The sequence below is a fragment of the Colias croceus genome, chromosome 24 (genome assembly GCF_905220415.1).
Source record: "Colias croceus chromosome 24, ilColCroc2.1".
NCBI classification, from domain to species: domain Eukaryota; kingdom Metazoa; phylum Arthropoda; class Insecta; order Lepidoptera; family Pieridae; genus Colias; species Colias croceus.
In genome coordinates this window covers 2,907,397-2,926,431 of record NC_059560.1, presented here as the reverse complement: position 1 = coordinate 2,926,431, position 19,035 = coordinate 2,907,397, and the positions used below count along the sequence as shown (strand labels likewise).

Genomic DNA, 19,035 nt, shown 5'->3' with positions numbered 1-19,035 from the left:
TAGTCAATTCAAATTATAATTAATACATTGTCAATTGAAACAATCAAATTAATTATGATCATACTAACTAGGTATTACTATGTCATTAAAAATCTTAATTTTTAACTTGTTACCATTACTCTGCATGCAAAACCTATATACCTTTTGCGTGCACATACGCAACTCATATATTTCAAAATAAGAAAACAACATTAAAAACAGGTTTTGCAAACACAGTAACAATCCTTTTTAATAATTTAGTGTCATCATTTAACCCATAAACTATTATAACCTGTATCAATCAATCAACAATAACATCTATCTCTACACAACACTACTTCAACAATCCACATACCTTCGTAGCACAAATATCACTGCTACTCTGCTATTTCACTGTTACTTATCACTGTCACTTCACAATCACTGTTACATTTCACAGATCACTTCACACATCAGTTGTGGGTGAGAACATTCCAGAATGTTCGAAAGTACGGGAGTAAGCGCTACATGTTGTTCCACATGGCTAGGGAAACAATAGCGGGGCAGAACCGTGAAAATGTGATACCAGCTACAATGCCAGTAATTAGCATGGCCCCGCCCAACATGCCAGCTGTTGGCGCGTGTTCTGGTGCTACCGTGCTGGAAAATCATTCATATTATTAGTTTATTTGTTTTCCTTCATCTGATGTATGAAGAGTTATTTTTTCAATGAGAATAAGAGAATATTTGGTACATTACAGTAACTTTTTAGTAATTAGGAATATCTTTGTATTTTCCTAATAAAGGAATTACTGCACTAAGTAGTATTGTTTTAATTTATTTATAGCTAAACTTAGGTGCACACAAGTTTATTGAGGAAACCTGCGTGTGTTTTAGTGAAGCATTACTTTACCCACTGTGAAAATGTGCCTGTATAATGTTTATATATAGACACTGCGTTGGAAAGTGGGAACTTCATAATAACCAATAATTTTTATTTCATTTAATTCAAAAGTTCTTTTAAACTTAGAACATTCATTTATTCAATTAGACTTCTTATATAAGCACTTTTGAATCGTCATAACATATTTTTAACATTTACCACCGATTCGGAAAGCTTTTATTTGAATTGAAATAAAATGTGTTAAGTGTTTTTTGTGTGTATTTTCTTGTTATTGCCAACGTTCTGTGTCACGCTATCTCGCTAATTTTTTTTCTATCTTTCTTATAATAAATGTATTAAATCTACCAAGATAATCAACAATCTCCATACATTTTCAATCACTGCCTCTAATTAACTACCCTAATTTACTATAATTTTGTAATTTAGTATTGTGTGACATAATGCACGCTCAACTACGAGCAGAATGTATAAGACTCCATATAATTAGTACCTACTTAAAATTTTTGTAACTACATTCCGCAAATAAAGATAATTTGATTTGATAATAAAACAACAACACTTACCCGCTAACATACATCATGCCCAGCGAGCTACCATGACCTGAACTCCATCCTAATAGCACAGCGAGCAACCAATACACCCAATCGTTGTTCACCATAACTGGCAGCGTCCTCGTTCTGCCCAGCGGATGGTAGTTACATAGTAGGAATAGGGGTATGAATAGGATACGTAGCGTTGTGAATACTGAAAGCCAGCGAGGACCAGGCTGAAATTAAAAATGAAAAATATATTTATTTCATACACACAATTTTTCAATGACAGAAAATTGATGGGTCTTTCTAGTAAGTTTACAAAAACCTGTCTCAGGAGGACCCGCTCTGCCTCAACTAAAGTTTTCAAATATATGCGCACATGAATGTGTGTGTGTGTGAGAGTGAATGTGTGTGTGTGTGTGTGTGTGTGTGTGAAATTATAAGTAATTAGACAAATATTGACATTTCGTTGTGCTGGAAAAAGTTTATTGGGTTTTAATGTGTGTATGTAAAGAGATTTTATTAACTGTCACATGTAACATGTCAGAATGTGTGTTGATATCTATGAAATATGTCATTGTACATATTTTTAGTCTGTCGTTAAAGTATCAGATTTTTATTAACTTACGCCGATAAAAGAATTAAATCACTGTAGCTAAACTTAGGTGCACACAAGTTTATTGATAAAACTTGCGTGTGTTTTAGTGAAGCGTTACTTTACCCACTGTGAAATGTGACCTTATCATGTTGTATGAGGACACAGGGTTGGAAGTGGGCATTACAATACTATTTTATACCTGTTTTTGACAAATATTTTATTAAAAACTAGGTTCCCGCCGCGGCTTCGCCCGCGCAGATAAAGAAAATCCCGTATAGTTCCCGTTCCCGTGGGATTTCCAGAATTGCGTCATTTTCCCGGGATAAAAAGTAGTCTATATCCTTTCTCGGGTATCAAAATATTATCTCCATACCAAATTTCATGAAAATTGGTTCAGTAGTTTAGGTGTGATTGAGTAACAGACAGAGTTTCTTTTGCATTTATAATATTAGTATGGATTCATTAGAAATCTATCTATCAAGGTTAGTGATGCAACGGAACTGGCATAACGGAAGCAGAAACGGAAACAGATGTCAAAAGTAAATCTTAACGGAAGCGAAAACGGAAACGGAAGCGGAAACAGAAGCGTTAACACTATGAAAAAAAAGCACAATTGTACATTTAAAACTTTTTTTATTAAATTTGTATTTTAATTTTTAGTAATCAAAATTAAATAGCGGCAGGTTATATTTAATAAAAAGTAGCTTGGCCGCTTTTTCACCTTTCAGCCTATTTCGGTGCTCTTCATAAATTAAACCAGCTCCGCTAAATAATTGCTCGCTGGCTACACTGCTGGGGGGAGCTGATAGGTATTGGCGAACTATTGGCAAAATATGGGGGTATTTATGCGCATTTCCATTCCACCACATAAGGGGATCCTCATGAAGAGGTAGTCTTTTTTCTTTCTTGTACTCCCGAAGGTGTGACTGTATCTTTAAAAGTAAATTGTCACCATCGTCAGCTGTAGAAGAGTCCCCCTCCTGGTCTTCATTTACACTTAACATCGATTCCAATATTTGCAATGATGCTGATGATTTGGAAGTAGAAGGCTGCACTGCAATGTCTTCAATTGCAATTTGAGTTCGGCTTCTTTTGGGGGAAGGTTCGCAGTCATCATTTTGGATGGAATTGGATTGTCTGGTTCTAATAGTGTTAATCGTCATATTAAGTACTTTAGATTCAACCTGCTCTGCAATGACGCTGGTGAAAAAATGCGATTTGTATCGCGGATCCAAATACGTCGCAATAGTGTATTTGTCGTCTTCGACTAAGTTTCCAAATCTTACACTTGAATTCAATTCATCGCGTAATTTTGTAATAAAATTTATGAATTGTTCTGAAGTAGTTACTGTCTCTTCTTGTTGTAATGTCCTCAGAACAACTTGAACTAACGGTATGACCGATGAAATGCTACTACTAGAACTACTTAGATTTTTAGTTATTTCTTCAAATGGCTGCATTAATTGCACAAATTTTTTAATATTCATCCAGTCTTCGGGGGATATCATCGCGATTGGATTTGCGCTTAGGTACAAGACAAGCGAATCTTTAAGTTTTGAAAACCTTTCCATCATGTAGAATGTGCTGTTCCATCTGAAATCAAATAAAATCAAATCAATTTTACTTGCTAGAAATATGATCAATAAATAGATGGTCACAGAAAATAAAATGTTAGATATTTCACCTAATGATGGCTTGCAAAAATTTATACAAAATAAAATGTCAAAATATTAGTTCTTTTCAAAATATAAATCCAAATTCAATTACCTAATCTTAAAAATATATTTATTTATAAGTACAATCAAAAAACTCCTATAACTCATAAAAACATTTGCTTATTAGTAATTTATACTAGGTATTAATAGGTATTTATATTTACCTTGTAGGACAATCCTGAATGACAGAAAGAGGAGACTGATTAAGGCGTTCCTTTTGAATTTTTGTAAGCTCTGCCTGTGCGACCAAGGAATGATTGAAATGGGTGGCAATTTTTTTCAATTTAGCAATAAGTTGTAGGAGCCACTCTTGAGATTCAACACCTGCTCGTATGCACAGCTGAATTTGGTGTATTGCGCAACTGATATCTTCAAAGCCTGACAACTGCATTGCTCTAACCATGTTGGATCCACGATCACGAACCATGCAGTGAACTTTTTGGCGATCAATGCCCCATTCTTCAAGAATCGTTTGAAACTTTGTTGATATTATGGTGCCCGTATGACGGTCATCCATGACTTCACATTTCAAAATTATAGTCTTTTTGCGAAAATCTTTTGAGATCCCATGAGCAGTTAAACTAAGCAATGAAACAGCAGAATGAAGTTCCGACCATATGTCGCTTGTAAAAGATAACTTGTCAAATTCTTCAAGTAAATCTTTGGTTTTCTTTGCTAACTTATTGTACAAATTGTCGCACACGTAGGAAGAAAAAAAATCACGGCCTCTTAACTTGTACTTTGGAAGAGCAGCTTGCATTACTCTACGAAATCCTGTACCTTCAACAAAATGAAAGGGTAAGTTTTGGAGGGCGATCATTTCAGCAATCGTACGATCCATTTCTTGAGATTTGTGATGCGATGAATCCCAATAATCCTTTACTTGTAGACTTTGTTGTAATGTTAATTGTCTTTTAGCGTTTTCGGCTGGAGTTAACGTAACCTACAATTACAACAACATAAATTGGTTACGATTACTTCACGAAATAAAACACGTATCCATACTAATATTCGACCACTAGGCCACGCACGACCTCACTAAATCAAAGTTGGTAAAGTAAGTAATAAATAAATAAATATTAACTGACCATTTGTTTTTTCGTTTCCGATGAAAGTTTGACAGCATCATTTAACTTCTCAAACTCTGCAAACCGTTCGGCATGAATTGATTTTAGGTGACTCTTTAAAGCTGTAGTTGTGCGGCCTTTTCGCGAATACACTTTTCCACAAAGTTTGCATTTGGCACTCGAGTCGTCGATTTCATCAAAATAGTTCCAAATGGGACTTGTTTTTGGTTTCATAATTGCACTCTTATTGCACTAAATACAACTAGGTATCAAGCAAACAATAACAGAATAAAAAACAACTGAAAATGTCACTAGGTACTCAAAGTCACTGGGCGCGGAGATGCGGTTAGTGAACTAAAAAGTAAAAACAATAATTAAATAAACGAACGAACTCGTTGTGACTACGTTTGTCGTTTGTTAATTGTTTACCCCGCGCCCCTCCCTCCCAAAATATGCGGAAGGGATTCGGCAATTATCGGCAGCACGCGCGCCTGGACGCTCGACGCTCGTGTCATTCGTCCACGCGCGGCCCACGCAACCTTGACGCAACCGCCCGCGCCGTGCCGACGTAGCGTCTGTCTCCTCATCGCTTTCTCCCCGCTTCCGTTCAGAGTTCTGTTATAAAGTTTGCGGAACCAGAAGCAGAAACGGAAGTGAAAAAACATGCGGAACTTCTGCAGTTGCGGAAGCGGAAGCAGAGTTCTGTTGCAACACTAATCAAGGTCTTAAAGTTAAAACGGTATATTTATTTCAATTTTCCTGCCTGGCTGGTTGCAGAGCTTGACCGACCGTCAGTGCGTACCATCGGTCCTGACGATCATGTATGTCATTAGTACATTTTAATAATAGGTAATAAAAGAATAAGATATACTTACAAATTGGAAAAGACTGGCCGTTGCACTTCCAATCATAGCGGTAACATTGAACGTCAAGAAACATGTCAATCGAACAAAGTTATTGCCGAGGAAACCTGGCGTCATTGGTTTAATGTCTGGAAAAAGTAAATAAAGTATATATATTTATTTGTATTTTTGGAACTAGCAGATAATGTGTGAAAGAAATAAAACATATGCATATGCAAAAAAATTCTAACTAGCTAGCGATTGGTTGACAGATGATTCAGTGTTTTAAATGGATGTTATAAATGAGAAAAGAATGATCTAACAAAACATTTATATATTAATAAAATTTACTGAGCAGAAAGCTTCTCATATTTTATTCCAATAATAATACATAGAGATGGCTTGTATATGCGCTTGAACATTAAAAATTCCATCTCAAGTTATACAAAACATTATTATATAAAAAAAAAACTTTCTCACCAGAATGTACAGCGGGGAAGACAGTCAGAGTCACGAAGAACACAATAAACACATTGTACAATTGTAAAAACGCTTGTCTGAATATAATTCCATATGGGATCTTATTCTTAACGGGACCAGCGTTTTGGTTCGTTGACGCTAAAGTTGGGTTGACTCGTAGCGTTCTCTCTTGTAATGTTTCGTGGTAACGGTAGAATCTCTGAAATATTCGTAAGAAGGTTTTAATATTGTTAAATAAATGAATCGTTTATTTATTTAAATAAACTAGCGGTCCGCCCCGGCTTCGCCCGTGGTACATATTTCGCAATAAAAGGTCAGTTTTCAGAGAAAGACATCGCATCAATAATTGTTGCGAAAGTTGGAACTCGGGTTTATTAAAAATGATTGGTCGAAAACGCCCTAACATTCTACAGTTATTTAATGCATTAAAAAGAGATTCTGAACAAAAGCAAAGGCAACCAAAAAAAAATACGTAAGGTAGATCAAATAGCAACTGATAAGTTTATACAAGAAACACATTTGTGTGGAATTAATAAGCAGCGACATAAGCGTAGGTCTTTTTTTAGATATTGTTAAATAAAATATTTTTAAGCAGTGTGATAACATCTTTACTTCATTTTATTATGAGGGGATTCTGATGAACCGATGAGTTCACTAGGATCCCCTGGGGGATCGGGCTGGGGGATCCATGGTGGCCTCAATCGATTCAAACAGCTTGTACACATAATATCTTTGTTGAAAAAATATGTAATTTAAAAAAACATTTCAATGTAGCTAAACTTAGGTGCACACAAGTTTATTGATAAAACTTGCGTGTGTTTTAGTGAAGCATTACTTTACCCACTGTGAAATGTGACCTTATCATGTTGTATGAGGACACAGGGTTGGAAGTGGGCTTTACTATTTTATACTTTACTAGCTTTACGCCTGCGGCTTTGCACGCGTTTTCAAAGAAAAACCCGCATAGTTCCCGTTCCTTCGGGATTTCTGGGATAAAACCTATCCTATGTGTTAATCCAAGTTACACTCTGCGTGTGGCCAAATTAAAATGTTTAATCGGTTCAATATTATTTGCGTGAAAGAGTTATAAATATCCGTACAAACAAACAAAACTTTCGTATTTAGAATATAAGCAGGATGTCTTACAAAATAAAATAGCTATCATGAAAAATTACCTACACATATAACTTTCATAGAAAATAATTATTTTATTATAGGTATGTTAAGTAGTCACGTCGCTTTATTGTATTTAAATATTGTCTGTCTCAAGTGCGATTTGAATATAAAAGATGTGATATGGCTTTCTAACATTTACATTATTAATATTAATTATAATTATACATGCACAGTGTACAATATCATGTGCTTTCTTTTTATTCCTTAGTCTATACTAATATTATAAAGAGGAAAGGTTTGTATGTATATATGGTTTTCACGCATAAACTACTGAACCGATTACAATGAAATTTAGCACACATATATATATTATATCCAACATATATATCCAAACAGGTAACTTGGATTAACACATAGGATAGGTTTATCCCGGAAATCCCACGGGAATGGGAACTATGCGGGTTTTCCTTTGAAAACGCGGGCGAAGCCGCAGGCGGAAATCTAGTATGTAAATAATGGTGGTAGTTTAAAAACTATTTATTAGCACTTTTAAGCTTACTTGGTTAAAAGAGTTTCACTTTGATTATGATTGTACACTGTAGATTCAAAAACAATTTATATCATAATTAAAATGTTATCACATTTTACTTTCCAACCATTTTTAAACACCATATCCTCAACTAAGTGCCGATTTTTCAATGCTTAGATAAAACTCATCCGTCCAATAATGTATTACACGATAATATTAAAATATCACGTAAACTGTCAAATACGGGCAATTAGAATACGTTTTTAAAATGGTAGTTTTATACATTATTCGACGAATAAGTTTCATCCAAGCATTGAAAAATCGGCCCTAAGTTGCCTATCAAATAAAAAAATCTACTCACATTCAAGGGCAGAGCGAAATATGTATCAAAACAAATGAGCAGCACAAACATTCCACATATGAAGTAGTATATAGCCGAGGTCCGGGGGCTCTTTGTAAACGCATCGGAGCCCCAATTTAGAAACACTATGAGGGTCCCAGCTATATTGGACCCTAGTATCACTGCTCCTGTGTATTGAGGGGGTAATCGAGCAGCCACACCAAATACAGAGTTTTGGAACACTGCGTTGAAACCTGGAAATAATTTATACATATTAATATTAATCTTTTTGTCATGGCATCACAATTAAAAACTGGACCAATTCTGTGCCTCCAGTGAATAAGGGAATAACTCAAAAACAGCACTTTTCAGGAGAGACAAAAAACTATATATCAACACTAAATCTTTATAACTTCAAACTTTTAAGCTTGTATGGGTAAGATATGATGTTAGACTTTAGTTTTACATATGAACAGATATTGTAACAACCCCATAAATATACTTTTTTTGTGTTTTTTTGTAGTTGTGGCCTTATGAACGAGTACTTCATGGAATAACTCAATGTATTCACATAATTTTTTTTTGCTCTTTGCAATATAACGACTTATGCCCTAATGCACTATGTTCATAGTCGCATAACACGACTTATATTATTGCCAGTTTTGGTTTTATAGAAATGATGCGACTTATTATGCTTGAAATTTGTGTACTTTATGACTCAATTGAGGCCTTTTAGTGGAACAACCATGCACGTGGCTTGAAAAACGAATAAAATCAACGGATTTTTTAAAAAACAACATTTAGGTGTTTATGCATTTAACCCTAGAAGTCCAATCTACATAAATTTGATGTACACCGCGGCGAAATATCTTTGTCCTTTCTATATTTACCATCGAATCGCTTCAAAATCCAGAAACAACTCATTAGCCGTCGAGACCTAGCAGTACATAGTTGGCTCTTCCCGGTAAATTCCGCCATTTTGTAGTAAAGAGGATGTTGTACGTCATTTTGACATATAATTGGGCTTTTCGTAACTTTTACGATTGTTTAAAAAAAAATTTGTGATTTATTTGAATATTTTTTTTCCAAGTCACGTTTTACATGTGAGTATAAAATAGGATCCAGAAAACTTTAACACTAGGACGAAAAACCTTCAATTTTAGTAAATGACGATTATTGTCCTCCGCTGGATTTGGACTCCAAGCAAGAGGATGGGGTGGCTGAGATATTGTCTGGAGAAAAACCGAATATGTCATGGTGGTTATACATTGAGGATACAAGCACTATAAAGAGATAAGAGAAGCTCGAAAACCATATTCCTGTATGTTCAGTTACCTTGGTCTGTGGCAATATTTTACGGCATGATATGAAATTTTAACAATTTCTATATCTTATAATATCAAAATAATATAAATAAATAAAGAAAAAACAATGAGCCGCAGAGATTTTATGAAAAAATTAAGCACAGATTTGAAGGTGCCTTGGATGCAAATACGACTTGAAGAGACTCTACGTGACAATATGCCAATTTTTTTCAAAATATGTGGTACCAGAGTATCCATAATAATATGTTTACGATAATGCAGGACCAAAATAGTATCGATATTGCGGATTTTTTTTGCTACAAAAAAGGCAAATTACAGTGGCTAAAACGCTATATGAGAGAGAACACATTCATAATTGTCAAGACTGGTTATAATTTTTTTTTTCTATGCGTCTATAATTATTATAGTACCTATTATTGGTTAGATTACATTTAAAAAAAGATTAAAAACTAGTTATTTTTTATAAAACTTACCCAATTATAAGAAGAAAATATAAGTTAAACATTTTTGTTGGCTTTTTTAGATAATTCAATTATCGTTCTGTATTTATATAGAGGTAAACAAAGAGTATAATATCATTAAATGCACTTAATGTGTTAATTAAAACTGTATTTTTATCTATTGCAAAAAATAGTTAATTTCCATAGAAATATTATTAGTATCCCAAGTTGACTGATAAATACCTTTTTTTTAAATATAAAGATTGATTGTTGCATATTTATTGAAAAAACGATTGAAAAATATTATTAAGCAAAAATGAATAGTGTCTGTTGTTTCCGTGCAGTATTCAAATAGACCAATAGTAACACGGCATTAATGCGAAACTGTCTCATGTCGTCACTTGAACCAATGACACTACGAGTTGTTCCTTTATGCTCATGTTAGAAAAATGACACAAATGCGTTTATACTAAAATAGTGTTAGCACGGATGGAACAAAATGAATTAAGTCTTTAGTCAAAAAGTATAACTACACATACGTCCTTGTGTTAGTGGGTTATTTTGACTCGAGACGAATAGTTCCTTTGCGATTGCCTAAAATGATGGATAAGGTAACTTATACCGTTTATCACACCCTACTTATACCGTTTGGGTCATTCGAAAAAATGGGTTAGGATGCAGCTAGAGATATGACCTTTTGATATGTTGTGTATTTTGACGAGCTGAATCCAATGGTTCAATAAAAACCAAAGGGAATAACTCGTCTTACTCCCTTATTCACTGGAGGCACAGAATTATGACAGTTCTTTTTTTATGTATTCGTTATTGTTAGGTGAAGAAAGAATAACATGAATTTGCTTTTTAAGGCAAAGAGTAGGAAGTTGTTTGGTGCCGTATATTTAACTAGATAAATGGGCTATCTAACACTGAAAGAATTTTTCAAATTGGACCAGTAGTTCCCGAGATAAGCGCGTTCAAACAAACAAACAAACTCTTCAGCTTTATAATATTAGTATAGATGTAAAGAGAGAAAAGTAGATTGCAAAACATCCAAACAAGTTTCAAAATTAATTTATAAGTAGGTATTCACACTTTTGGAAGTAAAGATCTAATAATCTACATATTCAATGCCTTATTATAATTAAAGAATGTAGCTAAACTTAGGTGCACACAAGTTTATTGAGAAAACCTGCGTGTGTTTTAGTGAAGCATTACTTTACCCACTGTGAAAATGTGCCTCTATAATATTTATATATAGACACTGCGTTGGAAAGTGGGCAATTAGATATGTTTCAATTATTTCTTTACAAAGCATAATTTTATAAACTTTTCTATGGAAGCCTCATTAGCGATATTGTATAACATTTTACTCGTTTTAGTGCAGGAAATGCAACTATTATTATTGACATCTTTCATTATACATTCAAGTTATATATATTTATGGAAAAACATGGTATTTTATTATTAATAATAATCTTTCGGCCTTACTAATAAAAAGTTAAACAATGGATACATTTCTACCATTTTCTACCATAGCTGTGTCCTGCTCTTGCTCACATGAAACGTCAATCATAAAAACAAGACATGTTATTGCAATAACACAATAACTAATCCATTGCATAGCGAATGGGTAACATTTTATTAGTAAGACCGTTTGTTTATTGCATTGTGTATATTAATAATACTACAAAAATCATCAAAAGAATTAAAATAGGTAAGTAAATTAATAATTTGTAAACAACCTTACCAAAATAGGTAAGTATTTTGCACGTTCTTAAGAAGCTATATCCTTACAGTGTTCAGTTACGTGTGCTAATCATTATTATTATAAGTAACTCACCATTTAAAAAGAACACCGACACCATAGTGAGCCAAAAGAACACTTCTGGCCACTCGGTGCTGTCCAACATCGCCAATACAACCGTCACCACGAATACAAGCACCTCCATGCAGAGTGACCACACGATTCGTGTTGTTAGGTTACCGCTGAAATTATGTTTTGATGACATATTATATATTACTAGGTGTCCCGGCAAACGTTGTTCTGCCTTATTCTTATCAGTTAGGGAATTATGAAAAAAAGATATTAGCCGATTCTCATTCTCATTCTCAAATTTCATAAGAATCGGTCCAGCCGTTTCAGAGCAGAGTCGATTACGCGATATCAGTTCGTAAGTATTTAATGTCACAAAATTTAATAGAACAATTTTGTTTAACAATATTATATCATTTATCTACATATATGAAAATTGTAGCGAAACTTAGGTGCTCACAAATTTATTGAAAAAAAACTTGCGAGTGTTTTAGTGACGCATTTATTATACCCACTTTAAAAAATGTGAGAGACAGACATACTGATAAATCACTGCGTTGGAAGTGGGCAAATCTACTATGTACATATTTCTTAATATCAATAAAATTATTTGCAAATTTAAGTTGTTTTTTTTACGATTTACAAGGCTACATTGTTTTTGAAGTGAAACTTCGGCGACGACGACGACTTCGGCGACGATTTTGGTATATTTGAATCTTGCCAAAGAGGTTTCACTTCTGACACGAGTGCTCGGCATCCACGCTCTTCGTTTCAGAAAGTAACATTACAGTTCCTACCATACCTATTATATTACTCCACATTATAACCTAAAAACAACAACTCACCCAGTCTTAACAAAAATGTTGAACCAGCTGAACAACAAATTCGGCACTTGCGCCGCCCACCCTACGTAAGTCATGAAATCCGTCGCATATCCCGGTGCATTCACGAGTTTATAGTCCACGAAATAGTCCTTGGCCGTTATGAACATGTTCCACGCGGTCAACGTGCCAAGACCGTGCAGCATCAGCGTGAAGTATATGAGGTTCCATTTGTCCTTTGGCGGCACTAGGTCCATAGCTATACCTGGAAAAAATATGCTCCTGATGTATTCGTACATTGTGATAGTTTGTACTGAACCTTTTTATGTGGAGGTTATAGAACTATTGTTCTCTTAAAAGACTATCAATTAAAAATTAGCGAAATTCAAAATCTTTGGCTCGCTATATGATGTTGTGATAGATGTCGTGAAAGATAAACATTGGCAGTGTCAGTTCTATCAAATAATATTGAAATAGATGGCAATAAAGCTTCGTACACATCGTATCCAAAAATACTCTCTACAACAATCTACAACCTAAAGATCTTGAATTCGTGTTGAATTCTATTATAATGTTAAGCGTTGCGAAATTCAAAATCTTTGCTAAAACCTACAGGATACGAAGAGAGGAACGTCTCTCGTAAGGCTAGGTCTCGAATGCGAGTTTAAAATCATATAAAATGTGTAAAATGCTATGTAAATGTTTAAATTGCACATCACGTGCGAAATGCGAATGAATTTGGAGTAAACGTAAAAAGGTTTTCACGATTAGCACCCGCGCCGCGCGAAATACTCCAGCTCTGAATTATGGCCTAGTTTTCGGTGAATTTTATAGGCGATATTTGCTACAATTTCAGTACTAAATTTCATGGTGACATACAAACTAAAGTAGATTGAAGTTAAATAAAATATAGGTTAAAATATCAACTAGCTAGTAATTAGTACGTTTAGAACACAAACAGATCGTTCTACATCTATACTAATATTATAAATAAGAAATGTTTGTAATAATTATGTATGTATGTATGGTTTTCACGCATAAACTACTGGACCGATTTTGATGAAATTTGGCACAGACAATCTTTAGACCCTGAGGAAGAACATAGGCTACCTTTTATTGCGAAATATGTACCACGGGCGAAGCCGGGGCGGACCGCTAGTAAGTGATATAAGTGAAGAACTGCTATAAATTTTTTTCTGTTCAAAGTTAAATAAATATTGTATTAATCTATAGCAATAAACTCTACTAATCTATATTAAAGGTAAACTTCTTTCTTTCATATTCTCCTAAATCTTGAAGCCATTTCCTCTCAGCTAAAGACTATTACTGTTCCATTGTATTATTCTAAGCCCTATAATAAAATCGCAAAGGAATAAGACGATACATACAAAAACAATTTACATAAACACAGATTGATGATATACCTTACGTCTATTTATAAAACTGTAAGCTACTTTGAGAGCGCGTATCGTGAATTCGCATACATAACAAGAGCTTTTGTAAAAAGGAAATACATAAGTATCAAGATGTTTCATTTGCGGAGTAATTTTTCTTATATTTTCAGTTCAATGACCGCTTAGCTTGATCAGAGTTTGAAGAAATTATTCTAAAGTTTACGTTAAATGTCGAAATAATAATGAAAACCGTATATTTGTAAGTAACTAGAACTAATCTTTATCTTATAATTAATTGAAATAAATTACATAAACAAAACGTAGTTTATGTACCTACGCTCCGTATTACTTATTCGTCATTTTAAATTAAATATTTTTTATATTTATTTTTTTATAATTTTAGCTCTGGAAAATACCGTAATTGCACAATTTCCATATACATTTAAATTTTAAAACTTTATAAGGATAATTAATGATCAAAGGGTGTATCATTAGCACGTCTCAAAGTCAAATCATAGAGGACGTTATAAATATTCAACTGGATGCAAATTAAAGTGCAGGATATCGATTAGACTTAATATGAAGCTGAATCTGTGCAGTACCGATTTGATACCGTTTTAGTTGAGACTTTATTTATAAAACTTTTCATTTGAAAATAAAATCAAAAGTAATTTTTTTTCGTCGTCCATGCTGATTCTATCCCAGAGTTTTGATATATAATTTGGGATAAACATGTAGTAGTTACGAAAAACACATATTTGGTTTAAAAAAAGTAACTCAATAAGTATCGACGAATGTTGATTTCAATATAGAATTTATTAGACTTCAACATTTCTCCCTAAATTGTCTTTACATCAAGCAACGTCACGGAAGAAACCTAGCAAAATAACACGATGCGACATAACATCGTAATTGGAATAGAGACGCTATTTTAACAATCAATATTCTATTCAGATGCGTGAGCTACGTCGCAGATTGTGAGTACCTACAATCATATAATTTTATAGTATACTTTAAATCTATACTAATATTATAAAGCTGAAGAGTTTGTTTGTTCAAATGCGCTAATCTCAGGAACTAATGGTCCCATTTGAAAAATTCTTTCTGTGTTAGATAGTCCATTTATCGAGGAAGGCTATGCGCCATAATATATCATCACGCTAAGACCAACAGGAGAGGAGCAATGCAGGTAAAACCGCGGGGCACAGCTAGTAATTCCTAGTATTTAATTAAACATATCAAATTTTAGAAAATAATGGCATACACACACGGCATGTGTTCAATTTATTCAACGTAATCCAAGTACATAGAATTTGAGCTAGCAGTGCCAGTGCCCCGCGGATTTACCCGCATTCAAAACTACAGGAAATCTTTCATCGCTCTTTTAAGGTCTTTAGAGTATAATAAGTAAGTACCTAACGTGACAAACAAACACAATTTTAATTATTATATTATGAATGTTAAGAAAAGTGTCGCAATATTTAGGTGCACACAGGCTTATCAAGAAAACCTGCGTGTGTTTTAATAAAGCGTTTCTCTACCCACTGAAGTATAGTGACAAAAGTTATAACAACTAAAGTCACTGCGTTGGAAGTGGGTTTCGAATGTCTTACTATCGATTTCCCTATTCGAGAATCAAGTAACTTATTGACTTCAAAATAACGATTTTCTATTTATCTCAAATCAACTTGTAGCTGTAGAATGAAAAACATTAAGACAATTTCTGAACATATTACGTTAAACTAATAAAATGTTTTTGCTGCGAATAAAGAAGGAATAGCTAAAGACCGTCGTAGTAACTCCATTTTCATGGAAGCCTAGCAAAGTAATTGCATATCGTCTGTATCGACATATTATGTGTACCCATAGTAATTTCCCATTATATCGATAGTAACTCTAAAAAACGTAATTTTATGTACCCAGTAATATACACATTTTAGTGCACCAAAATAAATGTCGATACAACAATCAATACAAACGTCTAATTAAACATTCTAGAGATAAATGTACCGTTTTATTACCCGCTCTAAAAGCTTCTCGAAAATAGACCAAGACAATTTTGAATAGATAACCTAAATTCTGTTAATTAAATAGCTAAATAAAAATAGTTACCCATTGTACAAAACGTTGAAACAAGCCGCTAACTTGCACAAAACTGATGGTATGTATAATTCAAGATTACATTATGATTTTTAACAATGAGCATACAAAATTATCGATCATTACGCATTATGTATAGCGTATTAACAATTGTAACCAAGTAGTAGCGCATGAGATATATTTTCTGATAAAATCTATTTCTATTTACTATTACAACCATCTGAACCATTTTCCGAGCTTAACCAAGGAAATGTTTCCAAAAATTGAACTGCATTAACGTTGCGTAACATATTACTAAAATTTCACTAAATATGTCTTAACCTAGCCAAAATAATAAAAAAAATCCTTTATTTTAATATCTCTCCATACATTTGGTTATCTGGAAGAAATAGCGATAAGACCGTAAATTGTTTAAATATGATTATGTTATATTGTAACATTCTCGGTGCAAAAAAATTATTAATAAATAAATAAAACAAACGCCTTATACTTTTAAATATGGATCAAGAATAGAACTTTTGTTGCACATCTAAACCGGTTTACATAGAAAGCTGTATCAATTAACCATATTTGGTAATGTCTTTATTACTAAAATATTATTAAGCTACTAGCTGTCCCGGCGAACTTTGTACCGCCCGCGCCTTGTCAATGAATGTTGTGTTACTGAACTAATTAAGGCTTTGATGAACGTAATACAATGATACGAAATAAATATTTATATGTGTTGATAGGTAATAGTATTTTATTTTATTACTTCAAACACGTCTCAGAGAAAAATGATTGAATTTTAATAAGTTGTGCAGCATGGATTAACTCTTTTCATTATTAAACTGTTATCGACCACGCCAACGATTCGTTTCACTTTACTTGTGGTAATTATACCATTATCATTGGGCGATCGACGCTGATAGGTACAGTGGGTAACCATCGTTGCCTGTGATGGTCTCTGCCATCAATTTTCGTGGATACCTTTTGGTACACTCGCTGTCAACCATGCATGGTGTTTGGTGGTTGATTGTTTCACACGGACCATGATAACAACGTCATGTCGGTCTGGATCGGTTTCAGGATTAGCAATCCCCGCACACTCATATATTTTATCTGCCCGAATCCTTTCGACTAACCAAATTAAAATGTGTGCATGCTGCAAGTCAGATTGTTGTCATTCGATTGAAAACATCCATCATTGAATAATCCCAAAGATGTGTTCCATTAATGTAACTCATCAGTGATCGGATTTTTTGCTTGAAAACACGTGTGGTGATGTCGTGCCGATCACTTGATATTTGTCCGGGAAGCAACAGTTGAACAATTTCCATCCATTTCATGTAATGAAAATATAATGAATAAATCTGGCCGACCATAATGACGAACATATTATTATGTCATTGCATCTTGTGCATATTCACTTGGGCTACCTGTGTATGTCGCCGGTAAAATTGCATTGCATAAATGGATGCAATCTTCAAAACGCAATTTAGCTTGTTTATATTGTTGACGCAGTCGACGAAATCGCAACAAATAATTGTCAGAATTTTTACATTTTTATAGAATTTTTTCAATAATTAATCGAACTAACCTTCTTGGTTAGTTTCCCCACCAAAAATACCTTATTAATTTCTGAAAACACGGAAAACACGCGTAAACACAAACATATAAGGAATTTTTATGTATCTGCTTTTATTGCACTTTTTAATAATTGATTTTAAAATAAATACAAACAATATTTATTCACCCTTTTTACTTTTTAATTATTTTACACATTTTTGAACGCATGAATGTCAAACATTATTTTCCGTATTTGACAGGATTGACAACTAATGATTGACATGTACGAAAATCAAAATTTTGGGAAAATATTTATTCGTCTAGTTTTTGTTGTTTTTATGATTTATTCTTCTATTCTGGGCGGTGACAAATCCAACGAATCCAAAACCATGAAAATTGGTTCAGCAGATCTCGAGTTGTAAGTATTGGAACATACAGACTTTCTTTTATATATATATATATATATATATATATATAGATAAGATATAAATCATCTAAAGAGTCCAGCCAACGTTAGTGTTCTAAATAGAGAACGCGTGGGAGATATCGACTGAACCCGCATTCGTATGTAGTTTATTGTCGTTATTGTATTGAATACGATGAGCGTTTTGGAGATTCATTGGCAATAAATGCATTTTATAGGCCTCTCGATCTGGTAGGACACAGAAGGCTGATCACCTACTTGTACCTAAAGAAAATCGATCAGTGAAACGTATAAGTAAATAAAGTCGATGTATAGATTGTATAATGCCCCTTACCCCACTAGTGGACATGGGACTTCACTTTATTTTATTTTATTTATGACACTTTACTATGCTAGTTATACAAATAACATAAAACTAAAACTTATAGCTCACTTTTTGAGATTTATAAATAAGTTTTTACAAATTCGTAAGTAATTATTCATTGGACCTTTCTAACGTTTTCAATTTTTCATATTATGTAAAACTTAAAAATATTTGAGTTTGATACGATACTATCTTTACTCTTGATATAGAGTACACTGTACAGTGTGTACACAATTGAGAAACCGACCATATTATATTAATATAATAAATAAAATAAAAAATACCCATCACCATAAAACAAACAATAACAAAATAAACTCTTTGATTTTCTCAATACAATCTCAGAGCGTGCCTAAATTAAAAACAAACTATTTTCATTGATAGCAAACCTTGGATTGTTCACTTAAATTCAATTATGATTCGTTTGAACATTATTTTGAAAACATACAGTTTGTGCGCTGCTAAAATCCACCTATGTAGTTAGAATTTTAAAAGACCTATTCTGAATGTCGCTTTTAGGAGCATTTACAAGAAACTCGTTAATAGACCTACTCTTTAATTTAACTCACTTAGTCCATATGGTACAAGTTAACTGAATTAAACTTCATTGACTGGCTAACTGACCTATATTATGGCTACTACAATCTATTATTACACATTATCTTTTACTAAAATATCAAACTCAAGTTCTTTTCTTGTACATTATAATTAATTCTACTATTAT

The 19,035-nt window shown here is 33.4% G+C and overlaps 1 protein-coding gene across 1 annotated transcript in view; it reads right to left on the bottom strand.

Moving 5' to 3' along the window:
* LOC123702604 (equilibrative nucleoside transporter 1) overlaps positions 1-19,035 on the bottom strand; it is a 48,193-nt gene continuing 29,158 nt past the window's right edge. Inside the window, exons 4-10 of the mRNA XM_045650363.1 lie at positions 12,506-12,746; positions 11,688-11,833; positions 8,104-8,336; positions 6,098-6,296; positions 5,651-5,766; positions 1,426-1,628; positions 1-618 (exon numbers count right to left, since the gene is read on the bottom strand). Coding sequence (XP_045506319.1) covers positions 483-618; positions 1,426-1,628; positions 5,651-5,766; positions 6,098-6,296; positions 8,104-8,336; positions 11,688-11,833; positions 12,506-12,746 — 1,274 coding nt within the window. The 3' untranslated portion in view covers positions 1-482. The remainder of the gene's footprint in view (positions 619-1,425; positions 1,629-5,650; positions 5,767-6,097; positions 6,297-8,103; positions 8,337-11,687; positions 11,834-12,505; positions 12,747-19,035) is intronic.